Below are 24,580 nucleotides of genomic sequence, written 5' to 3'. Positions count from 1 at the left end.
CTAGCTGCAGAACATGTTTTAAAAAAACTCAGAAATATGTAAAAGGAACTGATAAGGGGCCACATCAATGCAGATTTGCGCAGTAGTTTGGACAGCAGGTGTATCTGTAGCAGAGTTGCTGCATTTTCAAATGAAAACGTAGTAGGGTAGATGAAGCATTTTCAAGAGTTTGGGAAAAATTTAAGTGTGTGGAGTTCGGAGTCGTAGCCTAAGCCATGAGAATGCCAACAAAAGCTGGAGGCTCTTTCCTCGCTAATGTTAAAAGCATAATTTCTTCATTTAATGTGCAGATTCTAAACTCCTGATCCTGCCTCTTCTCTCAAACAGACCCTGCCTGTGTACCAATCGCCATGGGTCAACATTTTAGCATTCTATTGGTTGAGGAATTTTAACAGGATTATTTCACACAAATCCAAAAGTGAGAGCAGGAGTCAGAGAGCAGAGCTTTCACGAGCAAAGAAATGCAATCTGAAAGCAATGAAAATAACAGACTGAAGCAAAGGATGTTTGTTGAAAGGATTTGCAATAACTGAGCTGAGCACATTTGAGAGATGGAAAACATTAAAGAATCTAAAGGTGAAATGAAAATTGAATGTTCTCAAAAAGAAACACACTTTTCTGTCTCGGTCTGAACATATATGTTCTAGCAATTAAGTCCTTCAGTAATAAAAAAAACAACCTCACCTCATCAAAGCAAACGGCAGTTTCTGTAAACTGATAAACCTGTTGACAACTAACCAGATTGATTTGTCTGACAGCTGCAGTTCAGAGTTGAGAGGTGCACCTCCACCAACGTGTGGTCATTTTGACTTGTCGATGAAACGCAGTCACACTTTGCTCTTTTTCTGCTGCAGCAGTAAACCAAGTGGACCATTTTCAACCCTAATGAATCCATCTTTCCACTTTCCTGTACGTGTAAGAGAGAGCTGTTAGTGGAGCTAAGTCTCACACCTCAGTGTGTTTTAAAAATCAGTCAATATCTTCTTCCACAGCCTGCAGTGTGTCCACAAAGCTACAAAACCTGGAGCAGAGAATCCGCAGGAGCTGACAGAGGTTAGAGAACGCTCAGCTGGATCCCTCGAGAGAAGACCGACAAAGGCCGGCTCATTAATTGTAATTAATAAGGATAATTAAATATCGATGAGACTCGGTGGCCTGAGGTCTGAGGGTGACGTTCCATCACTCACCGCTTGGGAATAAAGCCGCCACACAGCAGTGCTCACAGGCGCTGCCTCGTACCACCTAATTTCCTGCCAGATTCAGCGTGTTGCTTTTGCGATTCCAGAATTGTAATTACAACCCCCCCGTTTCACGCCCCTGTAACCTCCAGCCCCCCCCCCCTCCTGCTCCAATGAGAAGATTTTTGTAAGCACATCTTAAGGGCTTGTCCCTTAATTTACACATCTCAAATATATATTGACGTATCGATTGATTTTTAATTTAATGTTTAGGCTGACATTTTGGTTTGTGGGTGTTCTGAGATATTCTCAGCTGCAAATTATTTATTTAAGGAATTCCTATTCTAATATATTGGACAAAGTGATAGAAACATCAATGGACTGGAAAATATTAAGAGGTTTTCTGCATGGAATAGAAATACATAATTTCAGGGGTCTATTCTAAACTTTGCTGTAATTACTGAAGAAGTTAATTGGTAAAGTTATATATATATATATATATATATACACATACTTTTTAGTATATTAAGGTCATTTTAAAGGAGACTCTTCGTGGTTTATTGTCCTGTTGGTTGGTGTTTCGGTTTTTTAAGGCTTACAAACCACATAAATTCATAATGGTTACCTATTGTATCTGCTGTAGTTGAGGAAGATAAGTAATGTTGAGATTAATTAAATTAATCTTAATTAAATTAATCTCGACATGCACTATAAAGTGTTTTCATGGATAACATATCTGAAAACTTCAGTATCTTAAAAGTCATCCTTTAAGTTTTATCTAAAATGAAGTTCTCTTTCAGGAACTATGAGAAAAGATCTCAAGTTCACCTCTAATTGATTTTTAATCTGGTAGCTAAAACTTTAAAAGTTTCCATATTTATTGAAAAATACCTTTGATATATGTCACAGTCCATAAATGTATAGATAATCAGGTATCCCCATACAGTCCAAAAACCTGAGTCTCAGATTCTTTTTAGCAGTCAAGCCCTTCTTCCTCTCTGAAGGTGGACGTCGACCGTGACCTCTGCAGCCCCGAGTCGATGGATTCCCTGTCAGCCGTTCACTGACTGTGATCTATAACTAGCATTCTGTTTGTTTGGGTGCGACCAGCAGCTGCTGACTTGTTTGGACAATGGAGACACCTCGTCGTTTGCAACAACTCAGTATAAACACTTTGCACCATTCTGCTCATTGACTTGGTTTTTAGAAAACATATTACTATGATTCATTTGGACTTTCTTTCCTTTCATATTTACAGAATTTGAGATGTTTTATGGAAAACAAAACAGTTTATGTTTTAAATTTAAAGGAGATAAGATATATTATTCACCTGTTGAACTCTAGGAGACTTTTGAAATGTGTTTATTTGACTCAAATTACCAGCAGTGCTAAAAAACCTAGCATACTGGTGTGTGTTTTTTTTCATAGATAAGACGACAAAATGTGATCTGAGAGTTTGAAGGTTCATCAACGACAATACTGTTCAGCACTCTATAATACTTCAATTTATCTGCTGGATGATTCCTGTGTCTTTTTTTACTGCAGCCTCCGCATCACCACAGAGAAAATCTTCAGTGTGAATCAAGACAACTGAAGTCTCTCTTGTCTGATTGAAACTGTGGACAAATCTAGATCTGTATTCCCACATAAATATGCATGCACACCAACAAGTCCCAGGTCCTGTCCGTGTTTTCACTTCTCTGAAGGAAACATGACAGAGATTTGTTTTCAGCGTAGGTCTACACCCAACATAAGATGATGTAATGTTAACAGTTGTAGAGAATGAGCAGTTTTTTTATATTCATTGAAATCCTTGTTTTTTTTAATCCCACCTGAGGACTCCATAAACAGTTTCACCAGAGAACATGAATATTTGATTCCGTTCTTCTGTTTGGTTGAACACTGTGTTAAGAGCTTTATTGTTTTCTCACCTTTGTACAGCATTGTTCCCCTCTGCTGCAGAGGTTATGCACTGAATTGATATGGAAGCCACATTTGCATTGAAGCATCTCTTAGTCTTTTTATTTTTTGTTCCTTCGTTTGTTTTGTTGGGAACATCGGCAGATGAAGGAGTGGAGTTGAGAGGGGCCAGGCATCTCATTTTTTCCTCCCTTTGAATACAGCGATGATCTCTTATGGGAGGAAGCTGCCTCTGAACCAGAGATTGAGCTGCTGTTTAGTGTTCAACTGCACTTGTCTTCTTGTCAACTCTCTGAAGAGCAGAAAAAGGAGAAAATGACAGGGAGCAGCTTTCAGTGCATCCACTGATGGCATTAGTTTGACTGGCTCAGATGTGGAGCCACATAGTAAAGAGATGCTGGTTGTGGTTTGTTTGGGGACAAATAACTTTTAGTGGACATTTTGTGGCCTGTCACAGTTGCCCCATAAGATTTTACTGTAGCCACTGCTCGAAATCTACTGGATCGATTCCAAAAGTTTTTTTAAGTACCATTCATTTACATACCCACATTTATAATCGTAGACACTATGTTGACAATACCAGAATTTAACTTTAAGACTAAACTGTAATAACTTCTAGGTTATGAACTGAGTTAAATCAGAATTTGTAAAACAAAGACTTTCAAGTTTTATTTAAGAACCTAAATGAAAATCCGAAAACTTTGGTCAAAATAATAAGCCGCTGGTTGAGATTTGATGGACTTTTCTTCGTGTGTGCTGTTGCTATGTGTTTCGACACAATGTTCTGCTTGTTTTTTTTTTTATGCAAATCCTTTGCTAGAGATAAAGTCTTCACTTCTTCCATGGACACAGGATGAATTCATGAATATCTGAGCAGCACTGAGACGTGTCTGTCCTGGGTTTGTGTTCCTGTTTTTATGTTCTCCCAGTCGGAATCAGATGAAACATCCTTATTAATCTTCTCGTGATATGTGACACAGACTGATGTAACTGATAAACAGCAGAGCCACTAAAAAGACTCTATTAATGTAAATATATTCAGGTGTTTGAGACACCGCAGCGAGACAGGTTTCTCCGAACTCATCCCATCACCACTAACCTCTGTAATTAGTTTGCTGTTTATCTAATTTCCAAATCTAATTGAAACAGAAGGATGCCTCAGAGAGAGAGACAGTAAAACAGAAACGCAGCCGCCCTGTCGAGAAGGAATTAAATTTTCCCTGCAAGTGATGTATAATTGAAATGCCAGCAGCTGTCATGAAGCTGTGTGTCATACACACTGCCTCAACTCCAGTGTTGAATTTGTTTCTTCATCTTCATTGGGCATCAAGGCTCGTTAGCAAACAGGAGGCCAGATGAAGCTGTGGCCAGTCGGCGCCCGACCAAACCTGCCGGTCATTCTCCCTCAAAAACTCTTTTCACTCGGGAAATTACTGATGCATTTGTTCCAGAAAAGAACATCTCCAGCTGTTAAATAAACACTGGGATCTCGTGCAAATCAAACAGTAGGTTGACACGGTTTGTGCTTTTTGTGAAAAGAATAGTCAGCAACAGTTTTTGTTCCAGAGTAAAAATAGTTCAACAGCCAAAGGCCAGATTAGAACGGATGCAGATCCAGGAATATTAGTTTTCTTTAACATTGCGAGATAGAGCTATTTTCAAGTGATTTAGTGAATGTAAATGTGGTTTCATGAGGGGACTGCCTTGATAGAGGTATGAACCCTCAAAATCCAATACACCCTTTCCTCTTTAATAATTTCTGGAAAATCTGACAACACTAAGGAACATCCTTGTAGATTCAAAAAGCTGCACTCTGGCACCGTTTCAATTTCCAGGAAATAATATATGTACTATTCTTTAAATATATAAGTGCCTATCATCGTGTGCAGCGATCCTCTGCAGCGTAGCTGCACATCTCATCCTTGCCTCTGCTATTTGACATCCTCTGCTCTCCACTCACTGTTCAAGCCTCATTCATTACCACCGACGAGTAATCAGTCTTTACTGCTGGAGCAAATGTCTCCCCCAGGACAGATCCCCCGCCGCCCGCCTACTATTGAAATTAAATTGGATTTCATTACTAAGCTCCTATTAATTCAGAGAAGTCTTGTCTGTTGATGGAGGGTCGACTCCAGCAGTTGGTTTCCTCCTCCTCTCTTTCTCTTCTCTGTGATCATAGAGCACCACAACTCTAATTACAGTCATTTTTGGAAGGACTTAAGAGTTTTCAAATAAAAGTTGATGATTCCTTCTGTTATTCAACAACAACTAATCAGATGGAGGCAGATGTATTTTTTCTGATGATGGATAACATCCTGTTTGTCCTGTTGGCAAGGACTCCACGAGCTTTGGGTTGAAAAAGAAAAGTAAACAGAGGCAGAGGGAGCTCCACTTAAATAGAAATGAGTTTTTAAACACACCCCTGAATCTTTCATGTATCCTTTCCTTTTTCTGTTAATTACTCTGTGGATCATTCTTTTTATCGGGACAGCGATCTATTCCTCACAGACTGAATCTCTAGAAACACACCATCAAAGCTCAATGCATTCATGAAGAAAAACAAATTCACATTTTTCTTTTTAACAGCGATTAAAACAAGGGTTGTAAATCGATTCATGTTAAATCACACGTGTCCAATCACACTGTCTTTAAGTGTGTGAGTGAGTGTCAGTGCGAGAGACGAGCTGAATTATTTTCAGTCTTGCTTTTACCATACATACAAAAGGTTTTTTTTTCTTCTACTAAGATACATTTCCATCTGCTCTTGGTTCTCTTCAGATCGTATAAATCTTTTGCCTTTTACTAAAGATTTCCGTGGAGAGGACCAACAAGAATCCATCTCAACTTTCTGATGCCCTGCTTCCCTGCGGGGCTTAAAAAGAAAAAAGATAAACTTCCATTTATGCTCGACCTAACACAAAATTGAAGAGTTTACATTTCATATCCTATTCCTATTGTACCTGTAACCCAGAATGAAAAAAAAAAAACATCTCACCAAACAAAACAAACATCTGAATCAAAAGCTGAAATGGCGTAAAAAGAAGTCGAACACATTCTAAGAAACAATGAAAAACAGTTTCTCTCTGTGTACTGAAGGTGTTCTAGACACACAAGTATCTAGAACATTAGGATTGATCACAGAAAAAAAGCATTAACAGCCACAACACCATGAAGAACCCTCTGCTGTAAATCTCCAGCCCTCTTAGTCTTAACAGTGGTTTGCACAGTGATCTCCACTCAGGCCTCTGAGCCTCAACTCGATCTTTTAGCTTGTTCTGATTTAACACTTTTACCGATATATAAGACATTGTCGTTCCTACCATAGTGCTCAGTTTGTAATCAGCAACATTATTCACTTAGAACAAGAAACTAACATCACATTTGAAGACAGAATCAATTTTTACACCAGGAAAAGAATCATCATCAGGCTGAATCAGTCCATTGCAAGGAGCAGCAGTCGGTAACAGTTCAGATTGAGTAAGCTGCTGTTTCCAGCCGTGCAGGGCTGGTCACCCTGACTGACCTGGTCCCGTTACCAGAGGCCAGACCAGCAGCATCGTCTAGGTGAGGGCAACACACCTCAACCACATGGCCCATTGTCATGATTTTGGCGTGGCACAGTTTCTGAAGTAGGGGCGGCCCTGCTTAACTATGGAGGCCTGTCCCATGAAGAACTAGCTCTTTAAGAAGCCAGAACAGAGAGTCACAGTTCTTTGGTCCTTCTTTCTGGGCCAGTGTCCACACTTTGAACAGTCCTTGAAAGTGGAAAAATTTGAAACCATGTAAATCCATTGACAACCACAAATTAGCTAGACCCAGACCACCTGCTCCAGTATGGCACGAGCTACAGGTCTCCAGACCAGATCTGCAGGTCGTGTCAGGAGTCATTGAATAAACTAGAGACTGAAGACTGCGCCCCCTGCTCGCCAAGTGGACAAGTCCATGTCCCCCTCCAACTTTGGCAGGAAAAGGAAACTGTGGGACCCAGTGCAGATGGTCCCAGTAGAAATCATCCACAACAGGCTGCACTCTGGACAGAAGGTTTACAGCAGGTGCCACAGCATGGAGGACACAATGTTATGAATAAAGATCTGGCCTTGAAAAGAACATTTTGGTAAAATCCACTTGCACTTTTTAAAATGGCCTTTAAATTTGTCTAAAAGATTGTCCCAGTTTTTAGAAGAGATGGTCTCATCTGCAAAATATGTAATCCCTCTTCCCTTCCACAGTAGGCTCCCCAAACCAAGCTTCAGGCTGTCACCAACTGCTTAGGCAGTTAATTTTAGCGGCAGAGAGTTTACCACAGTTAATTACATTTCTATTAAGAACATTAATATCATGTTGAGTTTTGACAAGAACAATTACATCATAAGCATATGCAGATCATTTAAAACCACACCCAGGAAAAGAGAGACCAGACAGATTAATACATCATTTGTGCAGAAAAGACTATGACAGACTATAACATAGAGGGCAACCCTCTCTGACTCCCCTTTGAACCTTAAAAAACAGAGGACTCAAACCACCATTAATCTTAAATACACTCTTAATGTCATTGTACAAAACCTTGATCTTGGCGAGGGGATCAGAGCTGAACTGGTGTTCAACTCGGTCAAAAGCCTTTTCTTGATCTAGAGAAATCAGACCAAGCTCACATGAAGCAAAGAGGTCCAAAATGTCCCACATCTAAGTAATGCTGTCAGATATCAATCTGCTGGGTACACAATATGTTTGTTCTACATGAGTGACCTGCTCCATCCCTTTTCAGTTTATACTCTGTACAGAGTAAAGACATAGGGCGCCAGTTCTTTAAATCCTGCAGGTCTCCTTTTTTGGAGGGAGGGTGAGGACAGCTGTCCTGCAGCTCAGAGGCAGCTGCCCCTTACTCACACTGTCCCTTAGAACAATCATCAAATAATTGCGATAAATGGCCAGAAAGTCTTATAAAAATCTGCACGGAGATCATCTATCCCAGGAGCCTTCCTGCTCTGCAGGCTCTTCAGGGCCTCATGCAGCTCCTGAGCAGAGACTTTATATATGATGTTCAAAACAAAACACTTGATTAAGTCTGGCCAGGGATAACAGATTCTCTTTGGAGTGAACCCAGATGTATTGCTGCTGACTTTTATAAAAATGTCACCAAACATCGCACAGTTCGATGGTTTCTGCGAGACATTAGTTATAACAGTGTTAGCTTTTTATTTCTTTACTCAGAACTTACTTACTTTGAACAGATTAAAAAAAAAACATCATCCATCACAGGATGTTCTTCTGTCCTGTCTGCTCCTTTGCCTCAGCCTGAGTGCTGAGCTCATGCTGCTGACTCTGACACATTTATCGGAGTGTTCATCATCTCATTCACTGTGCTCACTGTCCTGTGTTCACCTCCCTGTGTGTCTGTCTCTATGTTATTCTGTGTGTTTTCTGTGTCATTCTGTCTATTATTATTGTGCTGTGTGTCAGTGTGTGCTGCTGACTGACCATCAGCTCTGACAGGTGGCTCTGCTGCAGATGCAGCAGCCTGACAGTCATTGGTGTCTTGGCAAGAATGGACAAAGTGTCCCTCTGCCTCACAAAACTTTTTAAAGTGTGTGAAGTGATTTAAACAGTGTAATCAAAACCATCAACATGGAAACGGAAATCTATTTCAATATATTGTTATTGTTTTTCTGAATCACAAACACCTGTCGTCTAAATGACATGACGTGTTCAAGGGGCAGAGATTTACAGCTGAAGGGATCTTTTTAAACGGAGACACTCCTTCTCCAACATCTCATTATTACAAACGGCAGCACATTAGAAACGATCACGTTCTTTGCAGGGTTTACAAGAGATAACACCGGAGTCAGTGTTCCCTGAATCACAACTCCACTTTCAACCAACTGAATCACTTTCTGTGTTGTCTAGAAAAATGACAACAACACTGTTCATTCTGGAGGCAGACTTCAAACTGCCATTACCCACAACTGCACTCCTCCACTGAGACACAATAAGCCGGCGAAACTTTGATGGTCCTCGAGTGAGTTTCTCCAACCGGGAGACGCGTCACCGTCATACTCTCCGAAAAGCTCTCTGAAGCTCTCTAGCCAATCAAACTACAGAGTTGGTGTTTGAATCAATGGATGGACTCTGAATCTCATTCCATCAGACTTGCATGTGTTTGATAATTTCATTGATCATTAACCTTACAACACTTTGTCTCTGTTCCAGGGTTGGAGAAAGTCGGCCGTGACTCCACCTACGAGCAGGAGGGGAAAGTGCAGTTTGTGATGGACGCTGTGTATGCCATGGCCCACGCTCTGCACCACATGCACCGCGAGCTCTGCGCCGGATCCCCCGGGCTGTGTCCGCGTATGGCCAACATCGATGGCAAGGAACTGCTGGCTCACATCTGCACCGTTAACTTCAATGGTAAGAGGAGCACCGGCTTCATCACTCACGTCATCATTCTCCATCACAATTATGGTGTTTTTCAGCTAATTCATATTAATTTCCTTTCAATGCCAATGTTGCTCCCAGGTCTTGTACTTCAGGTTTTTATTTCAAATTAGTTAAGGGGTCAGAATGAGTTGGGTTGGGTGCTGAACCAAAGTTACAGAGGAACAAATGTAAGGGTATTTTATTTCTTTATTATTGACATAATTCATTGCTTTTTTATTTAAAAAATAAATATGAGGATAAAACCCTTGAGATGCAACATGTCATTTTCAAGGGGGTGTTCAAACACAGGACATTAGTTAGCTAGCAGCCAAACAAACAAATTAAATAAATACACAAATAACAATGACGACAAATGAAACAATCTAGTGACACATGACAATCAACACAATAGCATCAACAGGACAAACACACTTGGGCTCAATTTCAAACCACAACTACTACATCATTTCAATTGTCATCAGAAAAAAAACCCATAAATAAATGAAGCAAAGATGAAACGGTTGAATAAAGCAAATAAAATCTCAGAAATGTTGAGTCTAAGCTAGAACAGAAGCCCGATATAATAAAACACAAGAGCAATTTAAGATTTAAGACCATGTTTGTACCACAAGTCTGAAATACTGAATCAACAGCTTTTTCATTGAATTTCCTACAATTCTTTTCACAGACATAAAATTCAACCAGGTTTAGGTTTATTTAAAGGTTGGGTCTACACGGAGCATATCTTTAGATACTCTTCCAAGTCCGACAGGTTAAAGGTTATATCACATCTTACTCAGTAACATTGACAATTGAGATGGAAGGAATCACCAAACTAAATGTGATGCACAACACAACAGACTGGTTGTACTGGGTCGCTTTAGTTGCTATTGAATATGTCCACATTTGTCCAAGTGCTAAAAACAGGTCAACTTGACTTGGTTGAGTTGACCTGTTGTCAGCACTTGGATATACCATGACCTGGATGACTGAGAATCTCCTCAGACATTCCACACCTGTATGCACACCACATTTTCAACAGTTTCTTCAGCTATATATCTAAGAAGTGATTGTCTGGTGTTTCTCCATCTTTCACTGATATGAACAGTGTGATGCTGCAGCAAGAGGGACTAAACACAGAAAACATGATCAAATAGATTATTAGTCATCCTGACCTTTTATCAGTGTCTTATTTTGTAACGACTCATTCACTTTCCCTTCATTCATCCCTCTATCTCCTCTTCATCTTATTCTCTTCCTTGTTTTCATGGTCTGAGCACTCCTCAACGTGGCTCGTCTCTCAGCGGGCGGGGTCCTTTGTCAGCAGGAAGCGTGAATGCTGACGTCGTCATAGGGAAAATACTCCACTCATTACTAAACTCCCAATATGGTCGCCCGGTTTAGTTTCCTCTGATTCCCACATTCATTATCCTCTGCTCAGTTGGAGCGGCTGCAGTCTGATGATCCATCTGCTGTTACACGGGTTTAATGATCACAACAGTTTGCAGTCTCAGCTGTGGGATATTCTATCTCACAGTATGTGCTGAGATGTTATAGTTACACAACTACTGACACAGTGACTCTGTAACATCCCTGATATAATAAAAAGTCCTGCCCATATCATAGAACGCTGGATCATGGCTCCTGTCGCTTTGCTTGTGCTAGCTTGGCTGCAGGATCAGGGCAATGTAACACATACGCCACTGAATATCACGGGTCAACGTTCATCAAAGTTGAACTCTATCAACACCACGCTGCCATTTGCTTCACCATCAGAAGCAAATATTTGTTATCACACAACCTGCGAACATCCACCTGTCCTCCTCAGGAAAAGGTGATAGGAGGACTACTGGCTGAAGTGACTACAGTTTATGTCCCTTTGCATTTGTTGATGCATGATGATTACTACAATGCATGATCAGCTAATCTGGGTGCTAAGTAAGAAGATAAAAAATAGTATTGTAAAAATCAATGTTTTACTGGTGTGAATAAGCGTTTGTCAGTCCTTAGTAGGAGATCACTAAGAAGCAAGGAAGGAGGAAAGAAGCACTTCCTTGCTGCATAGAAGAAAAATATATAGTCACTTATCATTTCATTGGTTTTCTTCCCCCCTGTTTGTGTCATGTCCTCATGCTTTCAAACTGTCTCTTTCTGGTTGAGTCAAGGCCATCCGTGGGTTTCACAGCAGCTTTAAAGAAGCCAACTTCCCCACTCACTTCTATGCACTGGCATTTATCCCCAAGGCCGGCTTCTCTTTCACCACCCAACGAGAACATTTTCTTTATAGTTTAAATGGAAAACATGTTCCACACACATTCTTCAGTTGTTCCACTCCTGCTGAAGCTGAATGTTTCAATGTGTCTCATTACAAAATGTTCTCGACTCTTAGTATAAATATATACCTGCATATATGTGTTTTCTCCGGGACAGTCCAGTTTCCTTCCACATTACAAAATAAAAAATAATTTGGATAAAAAGCTGATTTTTCTGGATAGTGGTCGAGGAATATTGTAGTTGTCTTTTGGCGGCCAATGTCAAGAATTTGAGACAAATTGTCAATTAAAAATTCAGATTCTGTGTTGTTGTTCTTTACATCGAAAGGTTCAGTGTGTAGAATTTAATGACATCTACTGGTGAAGTTGCATGTTGCAGCTTTATACCCCTCACCCTCCCCATCCAACATGAAAAAAAACCCGTGGAAGCCTTCACTTGTTATAAAATCTCAAAAGGTGTTTAGTTTGTCCAGTTTGGATGACTGTAAAAAGCATGGCGGTGTTCTTAGAGAGAACCCTCTCCTGATGTAAATGTTAAGTTTTTAGATATAAAGGGCTCATTCTAGGGTAAAGAAAACAGCCATTTGTAAAATTCAAATGAAACACACTAGTGAGTGAGAGTAAGAAATCTCTATCCCCTAATATCAACCATCAACTAGATATGCATGGATGTGTTGCTACAAACAAATGTCAAAATATCAATAAGAAGTCATTGTATTTCTGAAACCATGTTTCTCTCTATAGTTTTACAATATCAACATAAGTACTGAGTGGCGCAGCACTTTATTGTGAAAGTAGATATTATATCCACCAGGTGAGGAAGACTGGAGCAGGTGCAGTAAATCACTTTTTTTTTTTTCCTGTTTAATCAACATATTTTATTTAATCAAGGAAATTTCCCTGAGAACATTGCTCTCTAGTGAGCCCAAGTACTCTCAGAAGTACTCTCAGATGTTTGGACTCTATAACCTTTGTCCTGCTGTATAGCCTTAATCTAATAGTAACGGGTTGCAGCTTCTGTGCAGCACACTTGCATCAATCCTGGCTCAGCAGTGTGTAGCTCATGTGTGGTTTGTGCCTGATTGAGCTTTTTAAGGCATACACACACACACACACACACACACACGCGCACACACACACACACACACACTCATGTCATGCTGTATTTGGGGCTTTCCTGTGTGAATGTGTGAACAGCATGCTCAGTTGAACCTTCACATACATCAAACGTTGACATAAATCAAACTCGAGCTGCTCCTCTGTATTTTATGCTTCACTTCACTGAGCACGGGGCAGCGGGGTTACCCATAATTCCATGTATGAAATGCAGAAAATCCAGGACGATGAAGCGGTGGCCGGGGGGCTAATCGCTAAGTCACCCGTGTGTTCCTTGCTTGCGTGCTTATTTTTAGAGGAGCATTGGGAGGCTAATCGAGACACTTTTGCTAATGTTAGCAATCGCTGTGCTAAAGCCATCTGCATGAGGCTTTTTTTGTAATGTCCCGTTAGAATGCAATCAGCGGAGCAGCGGGGGAGCGAGGCGGGGGAAAGAGGTGGGGGCAGGACGTCAAGGCTATCCCCCCTGATTCCTTTGGACAGCACATGCTTATTACTAAAAGGCTATAAAAGCTTGTTTTTTCATTGAGATGCAACACGGCCGACCCTGTGGAGCTGCTCGAGGAGGAACCCTTCACATCCAGACCAGTGGTGGAGGGAAGGATGGGGAGGGGGTAATGTAGGTGTCTGAAATGATGAATATGTGAAGAGCTCCTGCCGTGGTTTCACTTTAATTATGCACCTTTTTATAACCAAACATAGGAGACATACAGAGAGAAGTTTGTCATTGTAATCCGCGAACCGGAGTATTAAAGGAATAGCTGGAATTATGTGTTTGTAATAATGCTGAACCGTGAATGCCATGTCGAGTGATTGGTGGCCTGGGCCACACTGGGTGCACCTGCAGCGTGTGACGGCTGCATTACTGATCTGCTGCATCTCGCACTTGTCACACACAGCTGCAGAGCTGCTATGTGAGGTTTCTGATATGACTACTGTATTTCATTGAATAAAAGTAGGATTTTTAGGACTCAACAGTATCAAGCTGTGCATCTTCCAGTCCTTTAAATATTTCCCATCTCATGCAGGCAGTGTGGCTGCTCTGACCTGAACACATGGGCACCAAAATTAAAAGAAAGACTTTTGCACAGGCTGCTAACACGTCCAGTTTGGCCTGAGTATAAGTTGACAAAGCCAGAAACCTTTCCATTTATTTTCCATTTCCTGGGGCATTATCAACAGTAGCACCAAAGTGTATTTATCTCGATAGACCTATGATCAGTCAGGCAGCAAAACAATTTCAACATGTGATGTTACACATTGCAGCCATCTTAGTTAATTAAAGATCATGTCAAATCAACATTCCCTGAATGTGATTGGTCCATAAAGCTCCTTTTTTCCAGCACACATGAAAACACAGAGCAGACATTTTAAGATCTGTCTTCTCTCAGGGTAGTTTAGAAATGCTCTGTCAAATTCTTAAATTGAACTGGCTTAAGGTGAATATATCTGATGTGATATCCCTTCACATCAGAAGGGAGGCAGGCAACAGTCTGTGTTCAGTTTCCCTCACTGACCCGATCACATGAGCTGAGAGGACACTGACTCACCGAACACTAGAGTTTCACTGGATACATGTGGTTTTTAAGTAGGCTTCATGAAGACCATACAAGATGAAAGCAGTTTTATTTCCCTGCCTCCGTAATATCTGTATTTACTAAGAATTGCTTAGGAGAAACACAAAGCTCATCGAAAAACTAAGGGAGTGATCATTCTTTACAGATCCTCTCAGCATGTTAACATCTAAACAAATGGAGATTTGTTTGATGAGTTGAAAAGCTGTGAGGGGGTTTTTAAAAAGGGTTTTTAAATCCTCTAAACTTTTAATTACATCCTGTGTGCATATGTAAATCATTACACAAGTTTATGCAAAATCTATTGAGTGTATGATGACAATTGGTGATTTCTGGTGACTTTCGAGGCACTTTAGCAACCATTCAATGAAAAGGGTCAGAAAGACTACTCAGTGGTTTTGTGTGTCAGTTTTCTGGCTGCATTCTTCAGGGGCTGTATTTAAAGACCGATTGCAACACAGCGGTGCGACTGGGCTGTCCCAGTTCGAAGGATCCTCCGAATGCATCAGGCAAGTGCATCCTTTCATCCCAATAAACAAAGGCTCCAACAGGTGGATCCTTCCCAGTCCAACCTATCCCAGGATTCATTGCACTTTGGTGACGAAGCATGTTTCATAGAGGTAATGGCATCAGCAAGTGACAAGTTGGGCATTTAAACGTTCTTGTTGTGTCCAACTGGAACTCTGTTGCTCGGCAACATATCACCTAATCCACTGCTGCGCTGTTTGTGGGCGGGAAAGGTCACGTCCTCTGAAGGATGCAGGTGTCACAGCTCAAGTTAGGCGCAACAGAATCCAAATGCACAACTCAGGGGGCAGGTGAAAGTTCAAAAGTCTTAACTTGAAGGTTGCAAACATCCAGGCTTCAACAAAGGGCTAGACTTCAGGCAGAATTCGGGTTTACAGGCTGAAAAAAATGTAAATGAAGATGAATGAATAAATTATATAGGATATAATTTCCTCGGCAGCGCATGTTCAGTTCACTGATTCTCACTGTGCCTTAAAGCGCAGTGGTCGATGGAATTGAGGAATGTTCAGCGACTGGGTTTGCATCTCAGACGCAGACGGATACCCAGTGTGTCTGGAGCCAAGCGGTGTGACAAAGTGTCTGAATTTGATGCAGCCAGATTGTGAACCGCTTAGTTTTCTTATGAACGGTGTCTTTGTTGCTCTTTCTGAAAAGCTGAACATTTATTTCAAGGTATTTATCACAAAATCATCTGCAAACCTGCAACACTTACTGTAATCTAGCATGAATAAACACATTTTGTTTGCAAATTTGCAGGTGTCAACTTTTCTTCTGCTCTTTGAAGCTTGAATGGAATAAAAGCTGTCTCTAGGACCAAAACTTTGAGGAAATTATGCATGAAATCAAAAATGATGAAAGCTCAGAAGTTGAAATACTTCACAACTAAAGGACGGAATGTGACTAAATCTCTATTTGGAATGAGGATGCAGAGAAACTTGTGTAAATGTGAAGTTTGGAGTCATGATCACACGGATGAATCGCTGAGCTGCGGGCTGCAGCTCTAACCATGCACTCCATCCGCCAAAGTCCCTGTAAACATTAGATACTGGAAACTGGTTCAATAAAACTCTGAGACCACCCTGTGCTGCAGTGTTTCAGACATGCTTTCTGTCAGGGCAGCAGAGAAACCCACTGCTGTCGGATCAATTCAGGTCAAAAGGTTCAACTGATGGAGGATCACATCTCTTCCTGCTCTGACTTGCTGACAAACTGCAGCTGCAAGGAGGCACAGTATCAACAACCTGGAAGCAAAGTCTACAAATAACGTCAGAACATTTGAACATCCTGACTGAGTATTTATGGTTTACTCTCAGGAAATGGGCTTAGTGGAAACAAGTTTGAATAAAGAAAACGTCACAGAGGCTGATGTAGTTCCTGGTGTTTCTGAAGACGAACCTCTGGCGGACCTCAATCAGCAGTCTCACACTCAACACCTGCAGCAGAATATCTGTGTCCCATTGAAGACAAGGCTTAAAAACACAGCCTTGTCCATCCAACCGACCAACTGCAGGACAATGTCGGCAAAACGTACTCAATATTGGTGTGACGACCTGATTCCATGTCTTCGCAGGTCCACTTGGTTCTTGGAAATCCAGAATTCAAATGTGATCCAGCTGCTCTACTGTGTGCATGTGTACGTGCATGAGTGGGTGAACGAGAAGAAACCATTATGATACAGTGCAGTATATGACTGATCATTAATTGGTGGAGCATTGTCCTTCTGGCAGCAGACCTTAACAGATTGGGCCACAGCTCCCTTTTCATTCCCATCTGCCTCTCTTTACCATAAACCTGAAGCCTTCTTTGCAAAAGGAGCCCAGACAACATGTCCCTCACATCAGCCGCTCGTTCTGACTGACACCTCCCTGTAATTGTTGGTATGATTTTCATCATTTATGTCATTTTATTATTTTCTTTTTCGTATCTGCTTCCCATGCTGCTTCCCATGTATGTAGACTGAAACTGCACTGGTTGATGGAGGCATACATCCACAATGGTGTGTCTAGTCCACAATATTTAGGTGCCAGCTTCAGACTTGTAAATTCAATTAAGAGAGCAACTAGATTTAAAAAAACAAAAATTATACATTTTATCAGTTATGGTCAAATTTAAAATATATCCCAAATTGATTTTCCTATTATCTTGTAATGACCAACTCTGGCTGGATTATATAGGTTTTCGGAGTGAAAGAAGCACTGCATTTATGACAGAGCTCAGGATGGATGGTGGGTGTGAAAAGTTCAGCAATCACACCCGCCTCTCTCTTACAGCAATAAAAGCCTGTTGGTCAAGGTCAGGGAAAGGTGGTGGATTTGAGCAGATAAAATCAAAAGAAATACATTGACCATTAGCAGTTTACCATCACATCTAGTTTCAACATTTTTGTGACTAAATACCTTGACTTCCAAGATGGTGCTCGACTTCAAGAATCTTTGTTGTTAATCTGCAACATTTTGTGATTCTGTTAGATGAAAACAACCCATTCCACCTGAGCTGGAATGAAGTCACTGACTTCAGACTAGATGAAATAAATAAATTAAATGAAGGTTACTTGTGTAAATAGTCTGTTATATAAAATATGTTATTTAAATCTCAATAAATAAATCATGTGTGTGGTCCATTTGAATATTTTTTTACTCTGGACTCCACTGTAACATCTGCTTTTTGTTCTGCAGGGAAGATTGTTTGTTTTTGGGTCGTCTCATTGTGTTCAGTGACAATGCTGCAGCGCGTCACTGCAGAGTGATCCTGATTCCCACATTCGGAAAATAACGTGGAACGTTGAGTCCATATCAGCACACATTCTGTGAAGTGAACTGAAGTGAAGTGAGGGATGTAGAGGATGAGGTGGTGATGGCGGTGGGGGGTGTTTCCACACCCTGAGGCGAACTGTGGTGATTCATCTCGACGCTGATGTGATTTGTGATGCTTGTATTCATGTTGAGGAAGGAAATCAGGGCAGGATAGAATCAAACCGGCGCCCACTCACTTCATTATAAATCAGTTTTCTTTTTGTTGTTGTTGTTGTTCTGCTCTTTAGCTCCAATCTGCTGCTCTTCCTCTCGGCTTCAGCCGCTCCAAACTAATCCACTTCAAGTTCAGGCCTGTTGTCCTCCTGTGTTAAATTTTCCCTGTGGCGAGGAATACAGCTCCACTGTATGATAATAATACTGCATGGTGAATACAGTTGCTGAAGATTAAAAAACAGATCCAGGGACTGAATGTGAAAACAAAGCATCGAGTTAAGGAGGATAAATTCTGGCCAACTTGTCTAGTATGTCTATTGTAATATTAGAAATCAAAGGAATCTGTCAGTTTCTAAAATCAGTTTAGGGTTGAAATAAGTGTGCCAGGCCTAAAGTTATTATTTATTAATTTGTCTTTGCCTTTAAATAGCTTGGACAAGGTAACATGAAAGTACTGCCCTATAAAACCAAATCTATCTTTTGACTAATGTTAGGTATACGGTTTAAAAGGTTGTAAATGTACTGCCTGAGTATGATAGATAAACTCTATGTGCAGTATTGTGATACTTAAAGTGCTTACAAACCAGACACATCAAGGGAAAACACATTTGCCACTGAAAACTTGATCCTAACCTGAATGTTTTCACTTCAACTCAGCTCTGTACTGATCCACATTTTCCCCTCAAGGTTGTTGTCACAGCAACTGGAGGAATCGACACATTTAAGTTTGCTGATGATTCTGTTATTGTCAGCCTACTTGAAGAGGCAGAATGGGACCATGGGCCAGTGGTGGATGTCTTTGTGTCTTGGTGTGACTGGAGTCTTTCTTCCATTTAACTTTGTCAATGAAAGACTTGATCATTGATTTTAGAAAGTCTAAGCCCTTGGCCAACTGTAGGGTTATGTTGAGACATCAGCTTGTAGTAGAGTTATAGTGGGAGCACATCGGTGTTTTTGATAACAAACTGTCGGTTGATGTGCCTTTAAACAGGTCTCACTATTTCTTTACCTGGGGGCTGTTGCCTCTTATATTATTTCTGCTGAGGTAATAACTCTTTTTTAATTGAGGTTTCAATTGGATATGTGGTGATACTGCTTGGTTTAGAAACTTACATTTGCACGTCTTATTAAATTAGCCGGTAAGAGCTCAGGTAAAAGTCAGACCAAGCTTGTGGCCATTGATAACAGACAGTTCCTTGTTATGTCATATTAGACTGTGAGGACCGTCCCCTCCAGAGCGTGTGGGCCAGTGCCATCCGGCTGTTGTTTCACGACACCTGCTTGAATGAAAATAAGTGTCTCTTCATTCTGTGGAAGTTAGCATCCTTTACGCTTAACTAGCTCATTTACACACTTTCACAATTGCACTCTGTCATATCTGTACTTGGTATGAATTTCCATTTTGATTTGCTGTGATAATTGTTCCTTATGTTGTCCTTCTGTATTCTATCTTTATATGAACATATATACAACATATGTGAAGAATGGTGGAACGACAGCCTTAAAGAGAGAGAGATAGATAGATAGATGGAGGGGTAGATAGAGAGATGGTAGATACACACAACACAGCAAAGAAATTTGAGAATTCACCAAGAGAAGGGAGAAATCCTTATAAATATATAAATCCCTAACAAAAGACACAGACATTAGATACATTGCATGAGACATCACATACAAATCAATTATTTGAGCAGATATGTGTTAATCCAGGAAGTGCAGATGACTAATGTTGAATAATTAATCCTTGTCGATAGGGCAGCGGGGTATCCTAATAAACTGATGCTGCTGGTGTGTGTTGCCCTCTACTTTGAAGATCTGCATTTAAAATATAGGCTGAATACACAAGCATCCACTCAAGCCATTGGGATATTATTTCAATCAGGAACTGTGTAATCACAGAATAAATTACAATAAACATTTTTTGCCAACTTTCAGAATTTGACATTTTAGTTGTGAGATTTGATAACACAAGTTCATTTTGAGAGTCAAACACTTAAATCCATTATATTACACAGGGCTGAAAAGTGTTTATAGTTGTTTCTTTAAAGGTCCAGTGTGTAAGATTTAGGTGAAAGGGAACTATTGGCAGAAATTTAATGTAGAATAATCCTCATGATGTTTTCACTAGTTCATTTCATCTAAATTATATGAATTGTAGTTTTCTTTACCCCAGAAAAGGTCCTTTATATTTAAATACTTTATATTTACATCTGGGGGACCCTCTCTACGGAGGCCGCCATGTTTTTTACATTAGTCCAGACTGAACAAACTAAACACCTTTTGAGTTTTTATGACAACGAAGGCTGCCACAGGTTCTGTTTCATGTTTGGAAGGAGAGGGTGAGGTGAGGGGTGTTCAGCTGCAACATGTGATTTCAATACTAGATATCACAAAATTCTACAAATTGTACTTTTAACATTGACAGTGTCAGTTGGTTTGGTTAAAAAGGATTTAATGGCCCTGGTTGCTGTAAATCACATAATGAATCATTTAGTTTTTCACATTTTCTTGCTGTAAACATACAATTCAGAGAGACAAGTCAAATGCAGTTTGTTATACTAACAATGAGACATCTACAAAAGGGCAGTTCTGACCAGTGGAAGAGACAAATGGTCTGACCTCATCAAACTACTGTAAAACACTAGCTTGGCCCTGACATGTTGATAAAACCTTCTCTGGCCCAGAGAGTATGTTCGACCCCTCTCCCAGGTCCCAACAATATGTGATGTCAGAGTCTGTTCTCTGCTTTGTGATTTCACAGGAAGTGCAGGGACTCCTGTCATCTTTAACAAGAATGGCGATGCCCCTGGACGCTATGACATCTTCCAGTATCAGATCAACAACGGGTCGACAGCAGAGTACAAGGTCATCGGACACTGGACCAATCAGCTGCATCTATATGTGAGGACCACTAACCTCCAACTGTAACATCTTCAACTGGAAATAATTTGATTCTGTCTATTTCATGTTTGATTTGTTTTTTGTTCTAAAGCTGGTAGGCCTGGTTCTAAAGATGGTAGTACTGGTATTTAAATTGGTTCATTAACCCATCCTACTCTTTATGAATAAACCCAAAACAGTGGGATATGAAACATGGCAAGTTTAAAAGTTTGCTCTTGATCTTAGAATCAGTGTGGCAAAACAATCTTATCTCAAGGTCCGCTTGTTTAATCTGGATGTTTTAGAGTTTGAATGGAGAACAGCGTCGACAACTTTCGGATGTTTCTGAACACTTTCACATTCTCACTGTTGACCTTGCAAACAGCATTTGACAAAACGAATTCAAACAACTACTTATCAAGTTTGGAAACAAAAGAGTTTTGCTCTGTGACAAAGCATGTTTCATAATTCTCTATTAAGAATAAAATGATTTCGACCAGAGGACACAATGTTATCTTGTGGGGCAACTATGAGGCCACAAAATGTCCACTAAAAGTTTTTTCACCAATAATAGGCTCAAATTGTTGTTCTTTTCTAAGAGTCTGTTCAAACAGTTTTAGTTTAGTTTTAGAGGGAGTTTGAAGATATTAAGTTAACAGCTTGAAGCATCAGTAAATCAATAAATCAATAAATGTGTTTTTTTGATCATTGAGATATTGTTGAGCTGCTTGTTTTGTTTCTTAGCTTGAAGATGAATATTAAGATTTCCCCTCTCTCCCCTCAGATGGAGGCCCTGCAGTGGACCTCTGGCGACTCCCCTCTTCCCACCTCTGTCTGCAGTCGGCCCTGTCAGACTGGCGAAAGGAAGAAGGTGGTGAAGGGCGTCCCGTGCTGCTGGCACTGCGAGCGCTGTGAGGGATACCACTTCCAAGCCAGCGAGTTCACCTGCGAGATCTGCCCCTACGAGAAGAGACCAGACCAGAATCGCACTGGCTGCCAGTCCATCCCAATCATCAAACTGGAGTGGCACTCGCCCTGGGCTCTTGTGCCCATCTTCATCTCCATCCTGGGGATCATTGCCACTATCTTCGTCATCGCTACCTTTGTCCGCTACAACGACACCCCCATCGTGCGTGCCTCTGGGCGGGAGATGAGCTATGTACTTCTGACAGGTATCTTCCTGTGCTACATCATCACCTTCCCCATGATCGCTGCACCTGATGTCGTCGTCTGCTCTTTCCGCCGCATCTTTCTCGGCCTCGGCATGTGCTTCAGCAATGCTGCGCTGCTCACCAAGACAAACCGCATCCACCGCATCTTTGAGCAGGGCAAGAAGGCAGTGACGGCACCGCGCTTCATCTCACCTGCCTCCCAGCTAGTCATCACCTTCTCACTCATCTCAGTCCAGCTGCTGGGCGTCCTAATGTGGTTCACTCTCGACCCACCGCACACCTTTGTGGATTACGGGGAGCAGCGCACACAGGATCCTGAGAACGCACGTGGCGTGCTCAAGTGTGACATATCTGACCTGTCCCTCATCTGCTCTCTGGGATACAGCATCCTCTTGATGGTCACGTGCACCGTATATGCCATCAAGACACGTGGCGTGCCAGAGACCTTCAACGAGGCCAAACCCATTGGATTTACTATGTACACAACCTGCATCATCTGGCTTGCGTTCATCCCCATCTTCTTTGGCACAGCACAGTCGGAAGAGCGGGTGAGTGCGCCTCACTGATAAATAATGTAATGTTTTATGTGATGTTTAGCCCTCCAGCAGAGTTTATATGTGGAAACACGCACTGTAAGGGGCATCATTAATTCATACACATGTATGTTTTTGTCGAACAAATATCAATTGATCACATTTGTCACATGGCACTTCCATTGTTTACAATTGTAACAGTGGCAGATTTAACATTAAAAAAATCATAGTTGTGACAATGGGATCTTGGTTTCAGACAGAAGTTTACATGAACTGCTTCTCATTTATAGCCAAAGTTATAAAGCAAGCATCCAGTTCTGTGTAGCAGGGCAGAACTATACCCCAAGAATGGTGGTGAGGAAAATGAGTTGATGCTAACTCCAGAAAAATATACTAGGATGGAATCAGGGATTTAAAGCCTGCTGGAAATCTAGTCAGAGTTGGTGACAGCTCCACCCAACTCGAGCCAATCAGAGCACAGGACAGGCTGAAGGTGGTGAAGGTACACTGCACATGTCTGTAATCGTGTAATCCTCCAAATTGAAGGCTGCGTGCTGAGTACAGTTCAAACAATAATCTCATTTTCAGCCTCTATACATGTTAAACATTAATGTGAGGATCATTAGTATATTTTAGAGGCAGGACTTTTACAAACCACACTGTTCTGAGTGAATGATTGATGACTGAGTGGTTTCTGATCACCACAGGCTCGACTCAACCTGCTCTGCAGCCTCTCGACACAAAACTAATTAGAGCAGAATTAAATTTAGCACATTCAGACAACAGTTTTTTGGGTTGGGCTGGCTGTAAGCGAGCTGCCAGATGGAGGATTTTGCTCATTATCGTGTCTGTGGGGAGGTCTGGCAGACAGGTGGAGCGATTCCCTGAGATTTCCTCTCAATAGTTTACCGGTCTTTTCTGCTGCTACTGTTCAGACACTGAGGATGTTGTATCTGAGTTGTTTTACTTTGTTAGTGGAAGATTTATTTCGGAACACATGACATCTGATTTTCAAGATTTTGTGAAGCTTTTATTCAATTAATTTTGGTGATCCCAGGATTTTCCCATGGCGCCAACCAGGACACCAAGAAGTCTGCTCTGTTGAGAGGGAAACATAGATGTTCAAACTTTTTCTGCAGGATCTCTGTTTTGAAGTTGTACTTTACAGTTTCTTGTTGACCTTGGACAAAGGAGTTAACGAAACAATCTTAATTAGTTCTTTTTTAGCAAACTTGCTGTTGAGGACTGTGTAGGTGTATTCACACAATAGACACTTTCACAATTTGCGTCATTGGTGCAGACTCGACAACTGTATTGTCCATCTTTATTCATGCCATATATCACTGACAGTATTGTGCAAAACATCAAGTAAAGTAGGAATGCTCCCAAAGATAATACCATTACAAATCTTTATTCATTAATTCAATGTATACAAAGAGCAAATATACCAATATCTGCTGTGTTACCTCCAAACACATGTACAGTTTGCCACAGTTCTTGTGTGGAGGCATTTGAGTCAGTGTCTTGTTTCTTCATGTGATACCAGAATGATTCCCTGATTCCCTGACATTGGTCTTCACAGCTCTGGATGTGTGCTTTGACTTCATGTTGCATAATGAATTTGGGACTGATCACATGCCTTCCTGACGGCAGCTCATGATGAACTGGAATCTAAAAATCTCAATTTCCTGAAATATTTACACAGTACTGTATATGTTAGCTGCAAGCAAGAAGCAACAGTCACGCTGACTCTGTCAGTGGGTTTGTTCTGAGGGCAGCCTCAGAAACTCTCTCATCACTGTAAATTGATGAAGCGGATTCATAATGCCACAGGATTTACACTCATTTTCATCAGAGCAAGTTGCATCTCTGATTGCATCTCTCATGGCCAAATTTATGTTGAGATCAAGGACTGATGATCAACATCCACATCTAATGTCAGAAACTATCTTTAACAGAGACCTGTGATACCATCTACATGTGCCAGGTCAATGTACTGATACATGGTGTGAGGTGCAGT

The 24,580-nt window shown here is 41.0% G+C and overlaps 1 protein-coding gene and 1 non-coding gene across 3 annotated transcripts in view; both read left to right on the top strand.

Annotated features, from left to right (window-relative positions):
• grm8b (glutamate receptor, metabotropic 8b) overlaps window positions 1-24,580 on the top strand; it is a 120,094-nt gene that overhangs the window by 77,194 nt on the left and 18,320 nt on the right. For both annotated transcript variants that reach the window (XM_069528450.1, XM_069528451.1), the window contains 3 exons: window positions 9,309-9,509; window positions 20,737-20,876; window positions 21,640-22,575. In XM_069528450.1, the coding sequence (XP_069384551.1) occupies window positions 9,309-9,509; window positions 20,737-20,876; window positions 21,640-22,575 (1,277 nt within the window). The remainder of the gene's footprint in view (window positions 1-9,308; window positions 9,510-20,736; window positions 20,877-21,639; window positions 22,576-24,580) is intronic.
• On the top strand, window positions 5,859-5,972 carry LOC138411000 (U5 spliceosomal RNA). The gene has a single exon (XR_011243643.1). It is a non-coding gene; the product is annotated as a U5 spliceosomal RNA (small nuclear RNA).

This window comes from Paralichthys olivaceus, chromosome 7 (genome assembly GCF_024713975.1).
Source record: "Paralichthys olivaceus isolate ysfri-2021 chromosome 7, ASM2471397v2, whole genome shotgun sequence".
Classification (NCBI taxonomy): Eukaryota; Metazoa; Chordata; class Actinopteri; order Pleuronectiformes; family Paralichthyidae; genus Paralichthys; species Paralichthys olivaceus.
Note: the sequence above shows the minus strand (reverse complement) of the source record. Positions and strands in the feature narration are given on the sequence as shown.